This window comes from Pelodiscus sinensis, chromosome 3, assembly GCF_049634645.1.
Source record: "Pelodiscus sinensis isolate JC-2024 chromosome 3, ASM4963464v1, whole genome shotgun sequence".
Lineage (NCBI taxonomy): Eukaryota > Metazoa > Chordata > Testudines > Trionychidae > Pelodiscus > Pelodiscus sinensis.
The window spans coordinates 78,987,894-79,011,651 of NC_134713.1; the positions used below are offsets into that span (position 1 = coordinate 78,987,894).

Here is a 23,758-nt window from a genome sequence, read left to right on the forward strand (position 1 = left end):
TAGGGTGTCTTGATCATATCCCTTCACACAAAGGGCTCGAGAAAAGTCACCATACATGTCCCAGTTCCTATGAGTCACTTGCATCTGTGATTGCACCGATTCTTCACCAGATATACTAATAAGATCCAAAAAGCTTTGGGGTGCTCCAGGCAGAAGAGCATCTTGAGTGATACCCACCCGTTTCCCAGAGAAGATGCCATGTGGACCAATACGCAATGAGCCAGACACCAGGAAATGGATTTTCAAGTTCCCAGGGTTTGCTGATGGGAGGGGCACATCTGTTCACCTGCTCATGTAACTGCAGAGCAGCGTAATTCAAAGCGCTGGCCAGAGTGGCTAATTTGGCATTGTGGGAAACATAATGGAGTTCAATAGACTTGAAAAAACCCTAGGCTAGGTCTACACTTGCACATCTTGCGCAAGGGTTCTTGTGCAAGAAAATTTCCACACTTCCATGTGCGAGCTGTACTTTTGTGCAAGAGCACCCATGGCAGTGTGGATGCTCTCTTGCGCAAGAAAGCTCTGATAGCCATTTTAGCCACAGGGCTTTCTTGCGCAAGAAATCCTTGCCAAGCATCCACACCGCCCTCTTGTGCAACAGCCCCTGTGCAAGAGGGCTTACACCTGTTAAAAAAGAGCGTAGCTCTTGTGCAACAAGCCCTCTCTTACCACATCATACTGTAAGTTTTCTTGCGCAAGAGCAGGCAGGCAGTGTGGACGCTCTGCGGATTCTTGCGCAAGAACGGCCATACTTGCGCAAGAAGCCGCGAGTGTAGACATAGCTCTACTGTAGTACACATAACATGACTGTCAACAGTAAAGGGAGGAGAAAAGATAAAAGTCCCTTGTGGAGGTAGAAGTTTTTTGTCACCAAAACTTGGCATTTGTCATGATTTTTGTCACATTGCAATATGAATGCTCTCTGGATTTTTATCACTAAAAAGTTTTTTTTGGCAACACAACTTGCCAGTGTAGACAAGCACTACATTTTCTTTTATTTTGTGCATAGTCTGTGTTTACTTTTCTCAGCTATAAACTTCTGATTGTGTCTTGTATAAATAACTCTCATTATCTAACATACTTGTAATTACCAGCATTTCAACAATCTGCTACTGACATTAAACGTATCATTAGTAATGCTAACTTCCATATTAGTGATCCTTTTGTAATAGCATTGGGACTGACACTGGCAAGAACAGGAACTAATTCACCATAAATTATTCTTAGGACATTTTTTGTTCTCTTTTGGGCCTGAACCAACCCCCCAGATCTAAGTAATCCATATCTTTTGGTTGTAGAAATGTAGCTTGAAAATTTGTACTCAAATCTAAAACACAATGTTGTAGCAAACCTTAATCTATAACAGAGCAAAACATATATCATGAGACTTTGCTAAAAAAAAAATTTCCTTTCTGCCACTGACATGCTATCTCTATGAGGAAATAGACTAGAGATACAAGTCTTTATTTTTAAAAAAGACTCCAGAAATCATTTCATGTCCTACTCTATTTTAGGGTGGCAATTCAGGAATGCCTTAATCTAATCCCTTCAATCTGGTAGGAATATTCAACCTTGCCTTCAAGTCTATTCTTCCATTTTTGAAACAGATATGGCACTTTCATGGATATTAGAGGGAATGCCAAAATTGTGCTTTCAATAAATCCTCAGTTGCAATCTTAATTATAGGACAATATAACATCTCAGTGTCACATATGAATATTATATAAATATTTAAAAAAGACCCCAATATTCACACTTACCCACAAATCATGTTCGGCATAATCAAACAGCAGCCAAACCTTTCTATCACTGTGAGAAAGAAAAACCTTCTGTAATGCAATCACATTGGGATGCTTCAATTCTCGTAAAAGCTGTAAGTAAAGAAACAAAAAAGTCAATATTTCTGTAGCTACGAAAGACACGACTAAAGTTTGGAAAGCAAAGTAATTACTGAGAAAGGTCATTGTGTTACCAAAATTAGAGATGTAGCTAACTAAGACCTGCCATAGTCACGCAAGGTACTTACAACAAAGTAAGTTTGGTGCCATAAACAATATATCCCAAGCAATTCAGTACATTATTGCTATAACTTCAGAAAGGGTCAGATTGCATCTGGCTGGGACACAGATGTAGAATGGTGTATAGTAAAGAAGATCATAAAGAGCTTTTCATCACCTTCTATTGCCTACTGAAGGGTCAAACAGAATTAGAGTGAAAGGGAAACTACATTTCTACTTCTATTGGAAAAAACACACACACCCTGGCTAACCTCACAGACCCACTGACAGCAGTTCTGGACTCCAGGGCAGAAATCAATGGACTCTCTATCTCACTCCATGTACCAGGGCCATAGCACCCCCCACCCAGAGAAGCCTCATATACCTCCCCCTTGCCCTGCCAAAGAGCCCTAACCGGCCCAGCTCTGTCCTTTACTTGCTGGGTCAAGCCCCAGAATAGCCATACCAAGCCTCCCCTCCCATCCCCGGTCCCAACCTGCCTGCTCTTGGGAAAGCCACAGCAGCACCTCTTGATTCAAAGATGCTTTTGATATGTCCCATGCTGGTTCTGAGGCCAAGAAATCCAACCCCAGAACTGCATGGGAAATGTCAAAATTGTCTGAATCAAAAGATATTTTTGGCAAAGCTACTGCAGCTGTGGGCCCTTTTATATTGCTGGGCTCCTGGGCAATTCTCTCCCTCACCCTGGTCAACAGACCTGAAGCCTAAAGGTGTACAAGAGAGAACACACCATCAGCATATGTAAAGCAGCTTGGGAAGCATATTGCACAGTAGGGATGTGAATGATTAGTTGACTATCCCATAAGCAGAGGCTTATTGGATAGTCGACAGGCTAGTCAACTAGTTGCTTCCCCCCTTGCTGCCTCTATTAGAAAGAGGCATTGGGGATAGGGGAGAGGAGAGGCTACTTCAAAATGGCAGCACCGCATGGAGCCTGGGATCAGCTGGGGACACCCCAGCTGACTCTGGGCTCTGTGTGGCACTATCACTTTGAAAAGCCACGTGAAGCCTGACACTGGGCTTCCCACAGTATTTCAAAGCAGCAGCGCTGCACGGAGCCCAGGGTCAGCAGCCACGTCCCCAGCTGATTCCAGGCTCCATGAGAGGCACCCACTCTGAAATTCCGCAAGGAGCCTGACACCAGGCTCCCAGTGGTGTTTCAAAGCAGCAGCACTGCACGGAGCTCGGGGTCAGCAAGGGAGTCCCCAGCTGGCCCAGACTCAATACGGCGCTTTTGCCTTTGAAGTGTTGCAACATCTCTAGGGCGCCACACTGAGTAATCGAATAGTTGATGCAAAATGCATTGACTATTTGAGTACTCAATTACTTGCAATTTAACATTCCTATTGCACAGTGCCTCATAGTGTTCCCTCTGGGATGGCACAACTGTTTATATGACACAATTGAGCCTGAAGGATTATAGCCTGCTGTGTGTTTAAGGCAGCAGTTTTTCACCATTGATACATTTCTTATTAGTACACATTTCTATTAATACGCATACACAAAAACCTATGTAGGAACGACATTAATGTTGCACAGTCGAACATTCAAAAGTTAAAACAACAAGGAGTCCAATGGTATCTTAAAGACTAACAATTTTATAATGGCATAAGCTTTTTCCAATTCACTTAGCCAGAAGAAAAAGAAGCAGATAGAGATACGGAGAACAGTTTTACATCAGAGCTAATTGAGTCAGGGTGGATGTGGATTATTCTGCCCATTCCCCACAAGATTTACCCTCTTGGTCACAACTAGTGTTCCCTGTAAGCTGTGCACTTCTGTGCCCACTCAGGAAAGATTCCAATATCACATGCTGATTAACAGAGTCCTCACAGCTAGGTTTATTTTTCTTCTGGTGATTCACATTCACACATGCCTTGGTACACGTACAATTTATTTTGCACATAGATGGGGAAAAAAATCCTCTCATGGATGAAAAAGATTATAGGGAACACTGGTCACAACCACCCCAGATTGTCCACGACCCCATCTTCTTTCTAACTACTGACTACTTTCCCAGTCTCCTCTCTTAACCAGTCCCAATCTCCATTCCTCAGGCATCTCATCCCAGTCCTCGACAACCCTACTTTCTCCCTCTAGACTCACTGTCCCAGTCTTCCTCCTACTCCGCACTTCCAGTCTGTTTCCTTGTTCAGAGATTCGCGGTCCCCCCCCCCCCACCCACTACCAACTCTTTGTTCCCTATCTCCTTGCCCAGCCAGTACTATACCCCTACTCCTGGCTCTTTGTGCCATTGGTATATGCGCTCAGCATCCCATGTCCGTCTCCCCACTAGCTCAGAGTCTCAGTTTCCTGGAATAGGATTGTTGTCCCATCAGATTCACACATTAACTAGCTCCTTGACCAGTCAGTCTCAATTCTCCCCTCAGCTCCTTGTCCAATCTGAGTTCTTTCCCATTCCCGCATCCTGGCCCTTCATCAGATCTCTTGTCCCTTCCCCTCAATGCCTATTCCTCACCCTACTGAATCCCACTCAAAAAATCAATCTGAGGCAGAGACAAGTTATGAAAATCATCACCCAAACTATTAAAGGATGGCAAATTTACAAGCAACTAAAAACAGCATCTTTAATGTTAAGTGTTGGTAAATCTAAATACAGGCAGTCCCCGGGTTACATGGATCCGACTTACATCAGATCCCTACTTACAAACGGGGTGAGGCAACCCCGCACTAGCTGCTTCCCCCCAGTAGACTAGGGAGACGCAAAGCTAGCACCCCTCCCAGCAGACCAGCTGGGAGCGGCTTTTCTCAGCAGACACCTCAGCTTGAGAATAAAGGACTGAGGGAAGTGAAGTGTGGGAGAATAAAACTGAGCTCTGGAGAAATGTTTGGCTAGAGTTTCCCCTACAATATGTACCAGTTCCGACTTACATACAAATTCAACTTAAGAACAAACCTACAGTCCCTATCTTGTACGTAACCCGGGGACTGCCTGTAATGAACCAGAGCAACCAGTCAGGCCTATAATGGTTGCATCCAAAGGCTGCACCTGAGATTTGAGCTGCATTGTGTTGAGTGCTATACAAATAGGTAAGATACAACCCTGGTCACAGAATGTTTACCAGCTAAAATATGCAAAACTTGGTAGGGACCGGGGTTGCAACATACAAACAAATGAATCTGGTGAAGAATTCAAACAGTTTTGTTTATAACATGGTTTGTGGTTTCCTTTAAATTAGATGTAAAGGGAGAGTAAAGAATGGCAGGAATGGGGAAGTTAATAACAGTAAGCAAGCAGGAAAAGTTCTGCAGATTGTAATCCCTTAATGGCAAGTAGTGTCTTACCCATGTTTGTATTGGGACCTTTGTGTGCTATTCTAATATTTAACAATATATAATAAGAGGGATAATCACTAAATTAAATTCTTCCATTAGACTTTTGCAATTTATGGTCAAACATCCATCCACACCTAAAGGACAAAAGCCTACATGCTGGGCAGCAGAATAGTAACATTATCTACTCTCCACTTACTTACTCCAAATCTCTGTTTTGTGATCAAGAGAGAAACCCCTATGTAGCAGGCATAAGAGTCGGGCTCTGGGTAAGCTTACTTGAGAATAGGATTGATCATTTCTCTCTATGTAAGTTTTTCCTGACTGACAGAATCACACCATCATGCTGCTTTCATGCTCTCTGGCCGTGAAAACTCCACCTCCTACGCCAGGGATCAGCAACCTATGGATCCCCCAGCCAAATATGGTTCTTTTTCAGCTCCAGCTTAGCTCCCATTGTTCCACCCCAAAACTGGGAACCTGAGCTGACACTCTGGACTCACCCCCCACTGTGATGTTGAAGCGCCAGTGCTGGATTCCTGTGGGTGTGCGGGAAGAAAGCCCCGGGGCTCCCCTGCAGATCCAGCTTGTAGGGAAGAAGCGGCTGGACGCACAGCTGCTTCCCTTCCTCCTCCTCCCGCTGGGGGAACAGCAGCACAGAGTCCAGTTTTCTGGAAGCTTTTCCCACTGCTCAGCAGGGTGGTGAGTGAGGGGCTTGAGGATGCCAGGTCTTGGAAGGGCAGTGAGTGAGGGGGTGAGGATGAGGGGTTTCAGCCTTGCCCACCCCCCCGCTGGAGCGCCAGCGTGGGCTCACAGCAGAGCCCCACCCCCTTGCCAAGATCCTGCACTCCCCGCCCCACTCACTGACCACCCTGCCGAGACCCTGCACCTTCAGGCCCCTCACACACCACCCTGACGAGACCCCACACTTCCAGCCCCCTCACCTCTTCCACTGAGACTCTGTACTCCCAGCCTGCTCCTGCACCCTCCCCCTGGCCAGACACCTAGCCCCAAAGAGAGGGAGGTTAATGAGCATAGTGAACAGAGGACAGAGTCCTCTAGTTTCTATTTATCTGTAAATCAACACAACCTTCATGGCCACTGCAGCTCCTAGGCTAGAATCCATCTTAGTTTCTGTTTCTCTCCTCTTATGTAAGAGTGGTAACTGGGTCTCTTGGTAGCAGAAGCCCTCACGATTGAGCCTGTCCCCAAAGTCTCTGGCAGCTATTGCTTGCTCATTCCTCACCAAATCAAAAGTAATTGTCTGTTAAAATATTTTTCATGCTATTTAAATCATTTTAAAAAATCCCAAATACAAATTCAGTTGGTAATTACATTTCAAAGAGAGCAGAAAAGAAGGAACCAGATGGCTAAGAAGATTGATAGTGTACTACAGTGCATTTCCTGTAAGCCACTGCTTCATTTCCAGGCGAGATCTATAGCAAACACAATCATTACTAGTTTCAGCAGAGAGCTTGAACAGACAAATATTAAGGCACGTTTTCAAGGCAAAGTGGGGGAAGACTTTATGATATACTTCAAATCTTTTTTTAAAAATAGTGCATATTTATCTTAACAGAGACTATACCTTGTTGACCGCCTAGAGCACTCTTATTTTGTTTAATCCCTTTCAAGATTTACAACCTCCTTGAATTTTTAGCAATGTAAGGGCCTACCAAATTTATTATCCATTTTTTTAAATTTCAGGATCATAGAATTTTAAAAATTAAATTCACTATTTCAGCTACTTAAATCTGAAATGTCACAGTTTTGTAATTGTAAGGAATCCTGACACAAAAAGAAGTTGTGGAGGGGGAAGAGGTCTGTTAGGTTATTAGAAGTAGCAATAACCCTTCCCTTACTTCTGTGCCGCTGCTTGCAGCAGTGCTACCGTCAGACCAAGCAGCTGGAGAGTGGTGGCTGCAAACCAGGAGCAGGGATGTAATATCCTATTTAACCAGTTAATCAATTAAATGGGGATGGGATGATGATAAAAATCTGTCAACCAAAAAAAATGTATATATACATGCTCTACATTCAGCACTGACATTCACTTTTCTATGCACAACAGGGCATGTGCTGCACATGGGACGGTGACTGAGTCACTGGGGAGACTCCACACTGCAGAGACCAGACATGCAGGTACCAAGGGCAGCAGCGAGAGACACAAGCTCTCCCCCACCATCTCTAGCCAGGTGGTACATCCCAGGCCCCGCCCCTCCCAACTCCCCTCTTTCCCCCTCTGCACCAGCCAGGCCAGAGACCGAGTTCCAGGGGGAGCCAGAGCCTTGAACCCCTCCCTGGAGAATGGAAAAGCCTTTGTGGCCTGTGCTCAGCTGGCAGGGGTGGGGCTGCTCGGAACACGCCACAGCGGCTGCACTTTCACTTCTCTCCACAGCCTGGAGAGACATGGCTGTGCAGCGGAGATTGACCCACCCGGGATTGGCTGGCTAGGCTAATTTGCATAGCTCTGCCCCCTATTCCACACCACTATGCCATGTCACAATGGCTCAGCTGAAGTTCCTTCTCCCTTGCCATGACATCCTGCCCCTCCCCTTGGAGCCCAGCTCCATGGGCGGGGCAGGCACCACAGGGCCTAAGCTTGCGAAGGCAGGAGCCTCTGGCTGGGTGCTGCTGCTGCCACGGAGGCGACAAGAGCCTGGGGCCACCGTGAGAGAAGCAGCCACCCAAGGGCATAGCAGATGTTTCATAGGGGCAGCCACAGGCTGCACCCTCCACAGAGTTATGTCATAGCATGATAATAATAAAACTTAATTAGAAAATACCAGACATTTATATGTCCAGTATTTTCTCAATTTGTTTCCCAGCCAGAAAGCTCAAATATTGGACTGTCCAATTCAAAACCAGACACCTGGTAACCCTAGTAACTGGGGAAGGAGTAGGGAAATAACTTGGAGGGTGGAGGAGGAAGTTGTTAGAGGGAGGAAGGGTGGGAGGAAGCTCAGGGCTGGGAGTGGCACCTGCTTGGGTGGTCCCACGGCCTCATGTGCAGGTCCCGCGGTGGCCACAGGTGGGGGGGGAGGAGGGACGACTAGGGAAAGAAGCTGGGCGAGGGGCGGGAGCTAGTGCAGGAGCGGTAGCAGGATCAGCCAATGACCGTGTTGAAGGCTGCGCAGATGATTTGGCCCTGCTGCAGCAGCTGCTGCCAAGTGTTGCTGTGCAGCTGGAGGTCCTCCTTGAGTTTAAGGTCCTGCCGGTCGATGGAGCACTGCAGGGCTCACAGAGTAGCAATAGGCTCCCTCTGGAGGTCCTTGTGGGCTCTCCTGCACCAGCAGGTCAGACTCAGGGTTGGGAGGATGGCACAGGAGGTGTTGACCGATCCCCTCTTGCAACTGGTCCACCTGTGTAGAACAGTCATCCCAGGAGACACTGTGCATGAAGCTTGGCCCTCATCTCTAACTGAGACCTTAAGGCCACGGGTCAGACAAAGGTGATGTGCTTTGAGCAAGACCACGTGAGGCCTAGACAGTGGACCCTTTCCACTGCAGGGGCACAGATATCCATGGGGAGAGTCTCACTACCCTCATGTCCCAGGAACAGGCAGGTATGGGAAGGCCAGCCAGACCGGGAGTCTGCAGACGGGAGGGGGACCAAGGAGTGGCTGGACTTTCCTCCATGCCATGCACACACCGGGTCTAGCAGTGGCAGTGTGTCACAGGGACAGGACTTGTATCCCTGACCACTGGAGGAGATGGGGGCAAGGTATTGGGGGAGGTGCGTATGTGTGACAGACACTCTTGCGCCTTGCCACACTGTCCCCAGGAGCGAATGCTGCCCAAGAGTGTGGGTATGCCTGTGTGCATGTGTCCTAAGCCTCCTTCTAGTGGTGGCTTGTGGTGGGAGGGTGTCCCACCCCAGTGTCGGGAGTAAGGCATCCCACCCCAGTATCAGGAGTAAGGCGTGCCTCTCCAGACACCCTGTGAGCAAGAGAACAAGGGTCCTCTGTTGCAGCAGGCTGTATGCCCCGCACTGGCACTCAACATTCACAGGCTGCTGTGCAGTCCCCAGGCCAAGAAGGCCAAGTGAGGAGCACGCAGCTGCCCCTCGCCACCCACCACCTCCACCTGTGCATGTCTAGGGAAAGTAACGGCACTCACCTGATGGGCCTTTTCTGCCTTCAGACAATGCCCAGGAGACATCAGCTCAAAGGCAAGTATGGCCTTCTAGCTGGTGGGCATGGATATGATGCTGGCCTCATCCAGCTTCTCCTCCTCACCAGCTGTGTCTCCTGGGAGGACGATGATGGGAGTCTCCAACCCTGAGTCCATGGGGGAGTCCTGCAGTGCTGCTCTGGAGCGGGAGCTATACTTCCAGGCCTTGGCATAGGCCTGCCTTAGCTCTTTTACTTTCACACACACCTGCTCCTGGATGTGCACGTGGCCCTTGGTGGCCAGACTGTCAGCCATCTGACCATAGACGTCTGTATTCCTGTGTCTGGTGCAGAGATCCTGGAGGTTTGCCTCCTCTCCCCAGACCTCAATGACGCCCAGGATCTCTGCACCAGACCAGGAAGGTGCATGCCTCTGTCTGCCAGCTCCCTAGGAACAGAAGAGGGTTCAGTGGGAGTAACGGGGTTGCTCAGTGGCAGAAAATGCTGGACTGGCAGCTGCTGTGTGGCTCAGGGCTGTCACAGGGCTTGCTGCGTGCCACACATTGTTTTCGCTGAGGCTGAAGTTTTAAGGATTGCAGGGGAAGGGGGCCTACAGAGTTCTGACCAGTGTAGACAGAGCAGCCAGCAGGGCACCTGTGGGATTTCCTGAAGGCCTCTTATTTCAAAATAACTCCAGCTGCCCTGTCTACACAAGCCCAATTCCAAAATAGCTATTTCAGAATAGGCGTTATTCCTCATAAAATGAGGGTTACAGAATCCGGAATAAGATGCCTCATTTTTTAATATTATTTCAAAATAATGGGCTTGCTGTGTAGACGCTCACAGTTATTTCGGAATAATGCTACTGTGTAGACATATCCTAAACTTGGAGCTTTATTATTATCCAGGAGGATACACTATGTACATATTAAGCAATCACACAGCTGAATTTGTAATTCATACAGATTCTTATTATAAAATTGAGTAAAAAAATGCATCATTCTCATCAGATTGTTATTTTTTTATTTGTGAGACGCACTATTTGGAAATTCAAATTCAGTGAAATGCAAAAACAGCATTTTTTTAAATAGGAGTTAACTAAAGTTACTATAAAAGTACTAAAAAACTCAACAATGGTGTGGATACATAAGAAAAACTATCAAAACATGTTTTGCATTGAAAAATAATTTATTAGACAAAGTATTATCTGTAGTTCAATTAACTGAATTTCTGGTTTCTGATCACCATAGTCCTTCAAGATTTTACAACAAGTAGATCTCACCCTGGCCTCTCTCATCTGTTTTTTATTTATATACTAGAAGATTCACCTGGCGTTGCCTGGGTGTTTAACTCAATTTTTGGTTTTTTGGAAAATAAAATGAAAATGTACATGCTTAATTTAAATCATTACTCTGGAGTGGGGTTGGAGATGAAGGATTCAGTATTCAGGATGACCTGGGGAGAGAGAACTACCCTAGCCCTCTCTCACTGCAGCAACCTGGGGCAAGGTGAGAAGCGCCTCTTCATTGCTGCTGCAGCTCCAGCAGGCACAGCAGAGGAAGGGGTGAATGTCCTCTAGCTGATGCAGGTCCAGGTTCATCAGCCCTCTGAGCTCCCCATCCAGAGTGAGGAATGCAGCAAACTTGTGCACTTTCCCCTCACTCCCTGACAAAGGGGAACAGCCAGTAATTTTCCAGTTTGAATAGAGGGATGGGGACAACTTTTGTCAAGGGGATGGGAGGCTCAGGGCTGGGGTATTCATTATGGTGATTTTGTCTCTTCCATATGGTTTTAGGAGACTCAATCCCACTCCAGGCACAACTAATCCCTTACCTTGCTTTAAATTATGATAAGAGGAAGCTGTATACCAAATTTGGTGGCCCTAGTTCTTATTGTTTAGGAGGCAGTCTTGAACAGACACATAGACAAATAATAGAGTAGAAGAGGAAAAATAATCTCTCTTGTATTTTCATCTGTCATCTGGTTTCTCAACTTTGAATAATCTAGTAATGGAACTGAAACAATTGTCTAAATCACTTATAAAAACAGTTGTAGCCACTTGAGTTTTAGGTTCTCTTCTTGGGTACCCATACTTTTGTTCCAGCTGGTTTTAAGGATGATTCAGCTGAAGTAATTTAAAACTGTTTTCAACACTAATGGAAAATTCTCAGCAAGGAAACAGGCATCACAGTATAAACAATGTATTGCATGGATAATCTGGACTTGCAAAAAAAGCGCCTCTCTGGTCAAATATTAAAAGCATCAAAGGATGGACCTGCCATAATAATATCAGTCACATGTGAACTTAAAAAGCTTAACAAAGAGGGTTATTTTGGCTCTTTCTCTTTCAACAAAATTGATGATAATACAATTAAGATTCTGAGTTAAAAATATCAGAAACTGAAGAAGGTTCCTCCAGGGCTGTGTAAAAATAAATGTTAATTAATATGTAACCAGAATAAAAAAAATAAAATACTGTGCACAGTACTATATGCAGTGTGGCCAAGTTAACGTTGCTGAAGAAACCTTGAATTTTACATTGCCTAACACTGCAACTTTATTTTAAACTATATAACTGTAATGTGGCTTAACAGCTTTTTTATTTTGGCACTACATTTTATATTAGTCCTACTTCTGTATTTCATTTCCTGTAAGAACTCATGAAATAAAGATGCCAGATTGGTGAATATGAAACTGAGAGAAATTTAATACATGCGAATTTAACTGGTCTCTTCCATAAAGAAAAACGCCAAAGCTACTACAATAAAAGAGTTTGACTTCTCTGTTGTAGTAAACAGTCAGAAAATTATTTCTTATGAGTATTATACCATGCATCTCTGGATGGACATATCTTATCTCTTGGGATATGATTTTTTTTCCATACCTTGTGCATATAGGCCAGAATTTGTTCTCCTAAGACTGGGAGCTCTCTCCTGTTGCCTCAGGGGGTTTATGATAATGACTTTTAATTCTCAAATCTCTGTTTCAATCTCTGTTTTGAAGTTAGTTTCAGGTTTTCAAGTTTGTCAAGTTGCCTTATATTTTGCTGTTTCATCAACTCAGATTGCTTTGCTCTCTGTATAGCTGTGTCTAGGATTACATCTCTCTTTAACTGTACCTCATGCAAGGTTTTTATCTGTTATCAGTTTTCATTCATCCTATTACCTTGGTTACTGAATTCTCTGGCAAATACAAGTGTCAAAGAGACAGGTTAAGATTTTAGTATGGAAAAGAGATATGTAGATCTGCAAGTCATCAGTATAGAGATGATAGCTGAATTTGTTTTTGCAGATGAGATTACCCATAGATAAGGTGTTCAGAGTAGAGAAAGGGATCCAAGATACAGTTCCATGGAACCACCCTCCTCCTTCCCCCAAAAAAGTTGGAGGGGGAAAGTGGAGGACCATAGTCAATAGCGCTGAAGGCAGCTGACAGGTCAAGAACTGTCAGAAAAGGAAACGAGGAGAAGGCTGAGAACTAACAAAAATTCATCAGCAAAGATGAACTGGAAGTTGCAGGAAGGCCAAGTGATAGGGTGAATGGGCAATAGGCATGTAAGCAACTAGTTCTTCTCCCCCACCTCCTCTATCAGGGGAGGCAGGGGCGCAGCGTAGCAAGCTGATTTAGTTGATTAAACTAAATTTAACATCCCTAATGGGCAATGCTGAAAGTGACTAAGAATTTCCTCCCCAATCTTCCCTTTTTCCTTTATTTCTGGCAAGCAATATGGAAAAAATACAGACAAGATGCCAAATCTTGCACTAGTATAAAATGGCATAACTTCACTGACATATCTATAGTTATGCCAGTGTATACAAACAGAGGATCATGCCTATAATGTGCTTAGAGAATTATTTAGACTAATATTAATACAAATGTAACTGTACAGTCACACCAGGGAAGCTGTACTGGAAAAAACATTTTGGTTAAAAAGGCATACCCCTTAATCATAATAGTTATACTGGTCCAAAAATCCATGTACAAATAAGGCCTCGTTATAATTTTACATGATCCAGAAGCTGAATAGCAATATTTTTAGTATTCTAGTAGACACTTCCTGTTTTTTTAAAAAGGAATTTACTGAACTTCCTTTACATTTTCAGAAATTTCAGAAGAGTAACCAAAATCATCCAAGATATAATATTAGATTGATGGAGAACAAGAATTCAGCATATCATCAATGGACCATTACAACAAATTAGTTCAAATATATCAGAAGGACAGAATAGGTCGTGCTGGTGGGGAGGGACACTACACATGAAAGAAAATGTAGAATCAAATGAAGTAAAAATCTTAAATGAGCCAAAATGTTCCATAGAATCTCTATGGATAGTAATTCTATGCTCCAATAATAAGAATATATCAGTAGGGATATATTATTGACCACCTGATCAGGACAGTGATAGTGACTATGAAATGCTAAGGGAGATTAGAGAGGTTATCAAAATAAAAAATTCAAGGATAATGGGGGATTTCAACTATTTCCACATTGATTAGGTACACATTACCTCAGGGCAGGATGCAGAATATCCTCTCCCATAAGAGGAGAAGCTATTCTTGATTTAGTCTTACGTGGAGCACAGGCTCTGCTCCAAGAGGTAACTATAACAGGACTGCTAGAAATTATGACCATAATGTAATAAAATTTATCATTCCTGTGGTAGGAAAAACACCTTAGCAGCCCAACACTGGCATTTAATTTCAGAAAGGGGAACTACACAAACATGAGAAATTAGTTAAACAGAAATTAAAAAGGTACAGTGACAAAAGTAAAATCTCTGAAAGCTACATGGAAACTTTTCAAAGACACCATGATAGAGGCCCAACTTAAATGTATACTCTCAAATTAAAAAACCACAGTAAGAGAACCAAAAAAGTGCCATGGTGGCTTAACAACCAAGTAAAAGAAGTAATGAGAGATAAAAAGACATATTTTAAAAAGTGGAAGTCAAATCCTAGTGAGGAAAATAGAAAGGATCATAAACTTTGTCAAATTAAATGTAAAAATATAACAGGAAAAGCCAAAAAGGAATTTGAAGAACAGCTTGCCAAAATCTCAAAAAGTAATAGCAAAATGTTTTTTAAATACATCAGAAGCAGGAAGCTTGCTAAACAACCGGGGGGGAGGGAGAGCCCTTGGACAATCAAGATGCTAAAGGAGCACTCAAAGATGATAAAGTCATTGCAGAGAAGCTAAATTAATTCTTTGCATCTGACGATGTGGGTATTTGCCCACGAAAGTTTATGCTCGAATACATCTGTTAGTCTATAAGGTGCCACAGGACTCCTTGTCGATAAATGTAAAGTAATTCACATTGGAAAAAGTAATGCCAACTAGACATACAATATGATTGGGACTAATTTAGCTACAATTACTCAAGAGAGAGATCTTGGAGTCCTTGTAGAGAGTTTTCTGAAAACATCCACTCAATGTGCAGCGGCAGTCAAAAAATAAAACACAATGTTAGAAATCATTTAAAAAGGAATAGAAAATAAGACAGAGAATATCTTATTGCCTCTATATAAAAACATGGTACATCCACATCTTGAATACTGCATATAGATGTGGTTGCTTCAGCTCAAAAAAGATATATTGGCATGGGAAAAAGATTCAGAAAAGGACAACAAAAATGATTAGGGGTTTAGAACAAGTCTCATATGAAGAGAGATTAAAAAGACCAGGACTTTTCATTTTACAAAAGAGGAGACTAAGGGCGGGAGGAATATGATAGAGATTTACAAAATCATTACTGGTGTGGAAAAAGTGAATAAGGAAAAGTTATTTACTTATTCCCACAATATAAGAAGTAGGGGTCACCAAATGAAATTAATAGGCTGCAGGTTTAAAACAAACAAAAGGAAGTTTTTATTCACTCAGTGCACAGTCAACCTTGCCAGAGGATGTGGTGAAGGCTAGGACTTTAACAGGGTTCAAAAAAGAACTAGATAAATTCATGGAGGTTAGGTCCTTCAATGGCTATTAGCCAGGATGGGTAGGAATAGTGTCCCTAGCCCAGCAGTGGCCAACCTATTACAGACAAAGAGCCAAAATAGTGGTGGATACAGCACAAAGACTTGACGGAAAAAAGTTGTTCAACAACAACAACAAAACCCAATAACAAAAAAAAAGCCCCGGCTGCTGTTTGGTCAAGCAAAAAAAAAAAGCCCCACTACCACCCTTTTAAAAGCAGAGCAGGCATTTCCCTTTTAAGGCAGCTATTTTGAAATCTGCATGGGACGCCATGACTCCGGCTCTCTTACAGACAGAAACACTGTTCCTTTAAGAGCCGCAGGTGCAGGAGCTGCAATTTTTTCGTTGAAGAGCCACATGGAGCTTGGAGGCCGTGGATTAGCCACACCTGCCCTAGCCTCTGTTTATCTGGAAATGGGTGACAGCGGAGAGATCACATGAGGATTACCTGTTGTGTTCCCTCCCTCTGGGGCATCTGATATTGGCCACTGTCAGCAGATAGGATACTGGGCTACATGGACCATTGATCTGACCCAGTATGGCCATTCTTATGTTCCTTATGGAGACAATCAGAAGAACGCATAATACTGAAGAAAACATAGTGGCAAAATGTAAGTGTACAAAATCTAAAAAGCATTTTAGTGTGGAAATGAAGAACTGATTAATTTTATAATTTAAGTTAAAATACATAAAATCTCATATAGTAACATATAAGGAAGATTCTCCTCTCCCACACATCCTTCTTTCTTGTATTCATGGCTTATTAATTTCATCACAAGCAATGGTAAAGTAATAAGCGGTTTAATTACTACCAACATATATTTACTAATGAGGGTGATAATTGCCTGCAACTCCATGCTGCTGCTCCTAAGAACATCTGTTATTTTCCTTTCAGGGGTACTGAAATACATATTCTCTGTTGCCTGGGTAACAAACATCTTTCCCTGAATTAAATCAAACATTTTAAATGGTCACCATCAACTACAGTCATACTCCATTATCCCTTGCTCATATTATTAGTAGGACACAGGTTTTCAAACTTTTTAAAAATCAAATAAGCTCAGATCCCATGTTCAAGTATGCTAAAGATAACATTTACTTTGCCATCTCTTAGCTGAATGGGGGTCCATTTCAAGGTCTTGTAGCAGGTCAGTTTCCATTGTTGAGACAGTTGACATTCTGGAGTAAGAATTTATTTATTTATCTATACTGTGCCTGACTCCCCTCATTCATAAAATAAAGACAGAACAACCTACATTCAGGCAAATCTGAAAGCCCTAGCTTTGTTACTCTGAGTTGGCACAAGGCAAAAGTTCATTACTGTGCCTCAAGGTCTCTGCACATATTCCCTAAATGCTTGGAACCCATCCTTAAAGTCTGCCCTATTGCCCTTCAGCAGATAAGCAAAAAATTCAGTCTTTATAGTCACTCTCTGCTAATCTTTTACTGCTCTGCAAACATAACAATATATAAAATTTACTAATGAAAGAGTAGAATTCTAAAGAACATCAAATTATGAAAGCTTTTATAGCTTGACATGTCAATGAGATGGATGAACTTATTCTGAGCCTGGTACTTTTCAGAAAGGGAAGACAAACTGGAAAGTTATCTGTGAAACCTGAGGGAAAAAAAATCAAGGCTGTGACAAGGGCTCAGGATGAAAAACAAAACAAAACTGGAGGACATAGAGGACAACCAACATCACCTTCAGCCATCATCCTACTGACAAGGCCCTCACAGAGCAAGCTATCTCCTCCTCCATTCCATTTTCTCCAATAACACAACGCAAATACTGAAAGCATAGAAGACAGCTGGGATAAGTCACTGAAAGTGAAAACCTATTCAGTCCCTGCCACCTTTTTAGTTCACAAAAAATACCACCTACAACCCTATGGGCTAGGCCCTTTCCAAACACTTAAGGATGGCTCAGGGGAAGGGGATCAACAACCAACAATTTATAAACAAGTGAACTTGATTCACCATAGGCAGCACAGGAGTCGATCTTTCAGGTGACATGGTAGGGACCTTGAAATGACCTCAGGTAGATCATTCCACATATGGGGCTGCTTGGTAGAGGCACAGGTGACTGTGTGACAAGTTGATGAAATTTGGAACACTGGCAGAGCACAAGAGACAGGTGACAAAATGAAGTTTAACCTGGGAGGAAAAGTAGGAAGGGCAAAGTTATGTACATACAGCTTCAGAGATAGTGACAAGATTAAAATTTAGTATGACATTGAGATGCCAATGTAGGGGTTTAAAAGAAGAAGAGCAACAGGATTGTGTTGACTAAAAGGAAACAATGTGCATTTGAGAGGCTAGGGAGAGGCATATGGCAGTAATCTAAACAGGCTATAATAAGGGCATGAACAATAGATCTGTCTGTGAGGATGAAAGGAAAGGAATGATGTCAGCAGCACTGATGGAAAGAAGAGGAAGAATTTGGAAATGGCCTGGATACATGAGACAGGAGTAGAAAATAACACTCAAGGTTGCAAGTCAAGGTGATAGATAGGACTGGGATATCAGGAATAACAAAAAGAAATAAATAGTTTGGTTTTTGCCTTTCTCAGTTTGAGAACACACTTTCAAGAGGAGATGTCAGAAATAAGTTATGTTGTAGGATTGGACTGAAGGAAACAGTCCAGTGATACAGAAAAAATGCAAGAATACAGATAATAGCTGTTATGAGCTGATTTGACTGCATGTAAAATGAGAAGAGCAAAAAGGATAAAAATGAGGTTTCAGGAACCTTCTTCTAAGTAGAAAAAAGGAGAAGCGTCCACCCATCAAAAGAAAAATCACAGAAGCTAAAGGAGAACCAGGAGAGTACAGATTCTCTAAAGCTCAGTGGGGATGAGATATCAAAAAGGTGATCATCAACAGCATGATGAGCAGCAGAGGGAACATAAAAGGTCTTGAAATTTGGCTAAGAGGTCGTTACTTAGTAATAGGAGGTTCAACACAGAAAGAAAAGCAGCAGCCAGATCACAAGGGTTGTAAAATAGAGCTGGAGGAGAGGAAATCAGTGCATTGCTTGAAGACTGAATATTAAAATATCTGAGAGATTAAGAAAGAAAAGAGCTGGGAAGGTAGTAGGAAAGACAGATATGGAAAAGAAGAGTCAAGAACATGTTTATATTGAGAGGAAGAAGGACAGACAGAGAAGAAAAGAAAGTGGGGACAACATAAAAGTCAATGGAAATGAGGTGGAAAAAGATGCATTCATTAGCACAAATGAAGAGAAGGCAAAGAACTCAAGGTCAGTGATGGTGAAGGTAGTGTTTGGGGAAGAGAGAAGATCTGAGTAAATGTTATGACTTTGGTCTTTGAGGAAGAAATTAGTACTTAGTTTACAGTAAGCACAGTTCTTGGATATGTGTTGTCCATATATTTCACAGTTTGTATGCACACACCCAAGTTCAGATTGTTTTGGGAATCTGATACAGACTGCACCTATGCCTAGAGTGTCCTTGCATCTCTAAACAAGGCCATAAATGGCAGGTCCCCAAAACTCTGCTTATTTCCATCACCAATACAGCATTTAGGAGATTCAGATTCCATAATAGTGAGGAAGACGAGTGGATCATGGAATATGTAAGGACAATATCTTGAAGTTCGTCACTTTGTGCAGTAACAATGGTTCTTCCAGGTGTGTCCCCCCCGTGGGTGCGCCACTATGGGTGTTGGGCTCATCCCGGCGCCGCAGATCGGAGATCTTTTAGCCGTTGTCTGCCGGACCGCACATGCGTGGTGGCCATCTTGCGACTTTTCGCGCCATTTCTGGTCGCGTGGTCCGGCTCCTGACAGTTCCTCCTGATCATCGAGGTCTAAAAGACAAACAGACTCCGAAGAGGGGAGGAGGGCGGGTTGTGGAGCACCCACGGGGGGGGAGGGAAGAAACACACCTCGAAGAACCATCATTACTGCACAAGGTGAGTAACTTCTTCTTGTTTGGGTAATGTTCCCGTGGGTGCTCCATCGTGGGTGACTTCACAGCAATAGCCAGAGTAAAGGCGGCAGGTTTGGAGTTAATGGGTTGCCGCTGTGGAAAGTACTGCAGAGGCTACCACTGTGTCAGTCATAAGGATGTTTTGTAGTGTGCAGTGTTTTGCAAATGTGAAGCCAAAGGAACAGGTAGCTGCTCGACAAATGTCTTTTATGGGGACCCCCTTGAGGAAAGCTGCTGAGGAGGCCATTGCCCTGGTAGAGTGGGCCCTTATGGTTTGTGGAATTGGAACGTTCCTTAACTCGTAGCAGCATATGATGCAGGAAATGATTATTTTGGAAATTCACTGTGTAGAGAGTGGGTGACCCCTGGAGCGGTCGTCCAGCGAGATTAGCAGATGATGTGATTTTTGGAAATTGTGAGTTCTTTCAATGTAAAAGAACATCGAGGGAGTGCAGCCCTGATTGACGTTCCGAAGAGCGTAGTTTGGGATAGAATCCAGGTAGAACAATCAGTGCATGTATGTGAAAGGAAGAATTAACTTTGGATAAAAAGGATGGTTGGGGACGTAGGACGACTGCCTGTGCCGTAAAGATGGTATAAGGGGGGTTAGCTGAAAGAGCCGCTAATTCCCCCACTCTGCGAGCAGATGTGATGGCTAGGAGGAATACGACTTTCATTGTTAAGGTACTGAGATCACATGCGGCCAGATCAAATAGCAGACGGATTAAGGTATCTAAAACCAATTCTAAATTCCATGCATCTGGAGGTTGTCTGTGTTCAGGGAAAAGGTTGGTGAGGCCTTTAATAAACCTTTTCATAGTTGGATGGGAGAAGGCGGTGTACCCATCGGTAGGCTGGTAGAACCCTGTAATGGCTGCTAGATGCACCTTGAGCAATGAAAGGGCGAGTCCAAGGTGTTTAAGGTGTAGAATATGTTCTAAGATCATGTTTAATGGAGTTTTGGTAGGGTCTAGGTTCTTGGCCAAGCACCATTCTTGGAATCTTCGCCACTCCTGGAGGTAGGTACTACAAGTTGAGGATTTTCTGCTGTGCAACAGAACATTTTTGACCTCGTAGGAACAGCTCATCTCTGTCTGTTTGAACCAATTAGGAGCCATGCAGAGAGAGAGTGAGGTGATCCGCTTGTGGATGTAGTATGCAGCTGTGATCTTGTGTCAATAGATCGGGTCGAATGGGAAGATGGAACGGAGGATGAGGCGACATTCGAAACACGTAAGGAAACCAAGTCTGGTGGGGCCAGAATGGTGCTATCAAGATCTCCTTTGCTTTGTCCATGATTATCTTCTCCAGGACCCTTGGAATTAGGGGAACGGGAGGGAATGCATACAGGAGATGATGACCCCAGTTGTAGAGGAAAGCATCATTTTTGGAAGCTTGCCCGATGCCCACCCTTGAACAATATTGTACACACTTCGCGTTGTACTGTGAGGCAAAGAGGTCCACGGATGGGTGGCCCCATCGGTTGAACAGTGTACAAAGGACGTGTGGGTGTATTTCCCATCCGTGTTGCTGGGCAAAGCACCTACTGAGCGCATCCGCCGTGATATTGTCCTCCTCTGGAAGGTAGGTTGCTGCGAGGGTCACATTGTGCTGGTTGCAGAAGTTCCACAGACAGACTGCTTCCATGCAAAGGGAGTGGGAGCAAGCTTCTCTGTGCCTGTTTATATAATAAACCCCTTGATTGCGGATAAGCAGCAGGAAGTGTCTGCAGGCATTGGTGACAGCTCGTAGCTCAAGCAAGTTTATATGGAGGAGAGATTCCTCAGGAGACCAGCGACCTTGGACTTGACTGTTTTGCATGTGAGCTCCCCATCCAAGAAGGAATGCATCCATCGTGATTTGGACTGTGGGTTGAGGTCGATGGAATGGTATACCTGCCAATATATTGTGGGGAATAGTGCACCATTTCAACGATTGCTTGACTATGGTGGATACAACCACTGTTCTGTGGATGTCGTGTTTGCAAGGGGCAGATATCATGAATACCTGGTGCAAAAGGCATCGGAAATGGAGCCTTGCATTGGTTACAACGTACTTGGATATTCCCATGTGACCTAGGAACCACAGGCATGTAATAATGGAAACCGTGGGGCTCGCAGTGAGGACCCGTACAAGATCTTGTATGTCAAGAAGTCTGGCAGCAGGTAGGTAAGTGCACATCGTGGTGGAGTCAAGGCGGGCTCCTATGAACTATATGAATTGTTGTGGTATAAGGGAAGACTTTTGAATATTGACTGAGACCCAAAGCTTTGAACAGAGACCCTGTTATACTGACTGCTCGTAATGCTTCTTCGAAAGAAGAGGCTCTGAGGAGGCAGTCGTCCAGATATGGGAAAATGATGACCCCTAGTCGACGAAGGAACGCCGCCACTACTGCTAGTGTTTTGGAGAAAATCGTGGGGGCTGACGATAGTCCAAAAAGGAGGACTTTGTATTGGTAGTGGTCGGTGCCTACTAATAAACGGAGGAATCATCTGTGAGCCAGGTGAATGGTAATATGGAAGTAGGCGTCCTGTAAATCGAGGGATGCAAACCAGTCACCTTGCTCCAGTGCTGGTATGATTGTTGCTGGCATCACCATCTTGAAGCACAGCTTGCAGAGATATTGATTCAGCTGCTGCAGGTCTAGTATGGGCCTCCAACCCCCAGATTTTTTCTCTGTTAGGAAATAGTGGGAACCCCTGCCCTCGAACGCCTCCAGAACCCTCTCTATTGCTTCTATGTTGAGTAGATGAGCCACCTCCTGTTTGAGAGGAGATTCATGAGATGGGTCCCTGAAGAGGGAGGGAGGAGGAGGGGTGGAGGGGGGTAAGGATGCAAATGGAATCACGTAGCCTGATGTTATAAGCTGCATGACCCATCGGTCTGATGTTATTGTGGCCCAATGATGTTGGAAGGGCCTCAAATGATGGTGGAAGAGTGCATTGGTGACATTGTGACTGGGCAACAAGCAGATGGCTTGCAATCCCTCGATATTCCCGTCAAACCTGCTGCTTGTTTGACTGTTGGTGGGTTGGTCTGGCGGCTTGCAGGCATCGCCTCTGGGGATGCTGTCTTATTCTTTGAGGGTCATATTGCCGTGCCTGAGGTGGTGTGTAGGAAAAGGGTCTTTGCCTTTGGTAGGGACCGCCTCCGACGGAAAGGTGGAGTGTACATACCCAAGGTCCTTATTGTTGTGCATGAGTCTTTCCCAGAGTGGAGGACTTGATCGGTCTTATCTGCAAACAGGGTTTGCCTATCAAAAGGTAAGTCCTCCATCTTATTCTGCAGCTCCTTAGGGACTGCTGCCATATGTAGCCATGAAGCCCTACGCATAACCACAGATGTAGCTGTGGTCCGGACTGCTGCATCAGCCGTATCCAAGGCAATGTGGAGTGTGGAATGGGAGGATGTGTATCCTTCCTGTATGATCGCTTTCAGGACTTGAGGTTTGGTCTCCGGAACATGTTCAATGAGAGGAACAAGTTTGGTGTAATTATTAAAGTTATGATTGGCCAACAAAGCGGAGTACTTTACCATGTGGAGTGTTAGCGTAGCTGACAAGTATATCTTCCTGCCCAGTAGGTCAAGCCTTTTGCTGTCTTTGTCCCCAGAGGCATTTTTATAATGTGGCGCTTTGGCTCTTTGCTGGACCGCGTCCACGATGAGGGAGTTCGGTTGAGGATGGTTGAAAAAAAACTCCATGCCTTTAGCCAGGACAAAGTACTTTTTGTCTGCTCTTTTGTTAGTAGGTGGAGCGGAGGCCGGAGTTTGCCAGATGTCATTGGCTATCTTGAGTATCGCCTCGTCCAGTGGGAAGGAGACCTTGGATGAGTGGGATAGATGTAGGTTCCTGAACACGTGATATTGTTTTTGTTGAACCTCTCCCACCCGGACGTTCTGAATTTCAGCAACCCTTCTGAACAACTCCTGGAAGGCCTTTAGGTCATCCGTTGGTGAGGTGTCTCCCTGGAATACCACATCATCCGGAGAGGAGGACGCTAGATCCGTGGAGGATTGTTGGTGAGATTCCTCCGTATCCAACAAATGTGTACTCCCCGCCATGATGTGCTGAGCCATCACCGGTTGGTCGTCAGTAGGCATAGGAGGCCTGTCTGTAGGTGGGGAGACAGATCTGCTCTTGTCTGGAGCAGTATATGATGGAGCAGGCGAAGGTGATATGCCTCCTGAATGGGCAGGTGAACGGAATGAGTATTCCTGGTGGTTGTAGTGTCTGTGTCAGCGGTCATCGTGGTATGGTGAATACCTTTGAGCACATCTATGGTCCTCCCTATACTGAGAACTTCTGTGGTATGAGGGAGACCTCAGTGATCTTGATCGGCCTTGTGAGTAAGATGGTGACAGGAAGTAGCGTTGATGATAATGGTGATATCTCAGTTGAGGAGACATGC

At 44.3% G+C, this 23,758-nt stretch overlaps 1 protein-coding gene across 2 annotated transcripts in view; it reads right to left on the reverse strand.

Moving 5' to 3' along the window:
• Positions 1-23,758, reverse strand: part of CDK19 (cyclin dependent kinase 19) — a 189,337-nt gene that overhangs the window by 99,775 nt on the left and 65,804 nt on the right. For both annotated transcript variants that reach the window (XM_075923110.1, XM_075923111.1), the window contains one exon: positions 1,761-1,871. In XM_075923110.1, coding sequence (XP_075779225.1) covers positions 1,761-1,871 — 111 coding nt within the window. The remainder of the gene's footprint in view (positions 1-1,760; positions 1,872-23,758) is intronic.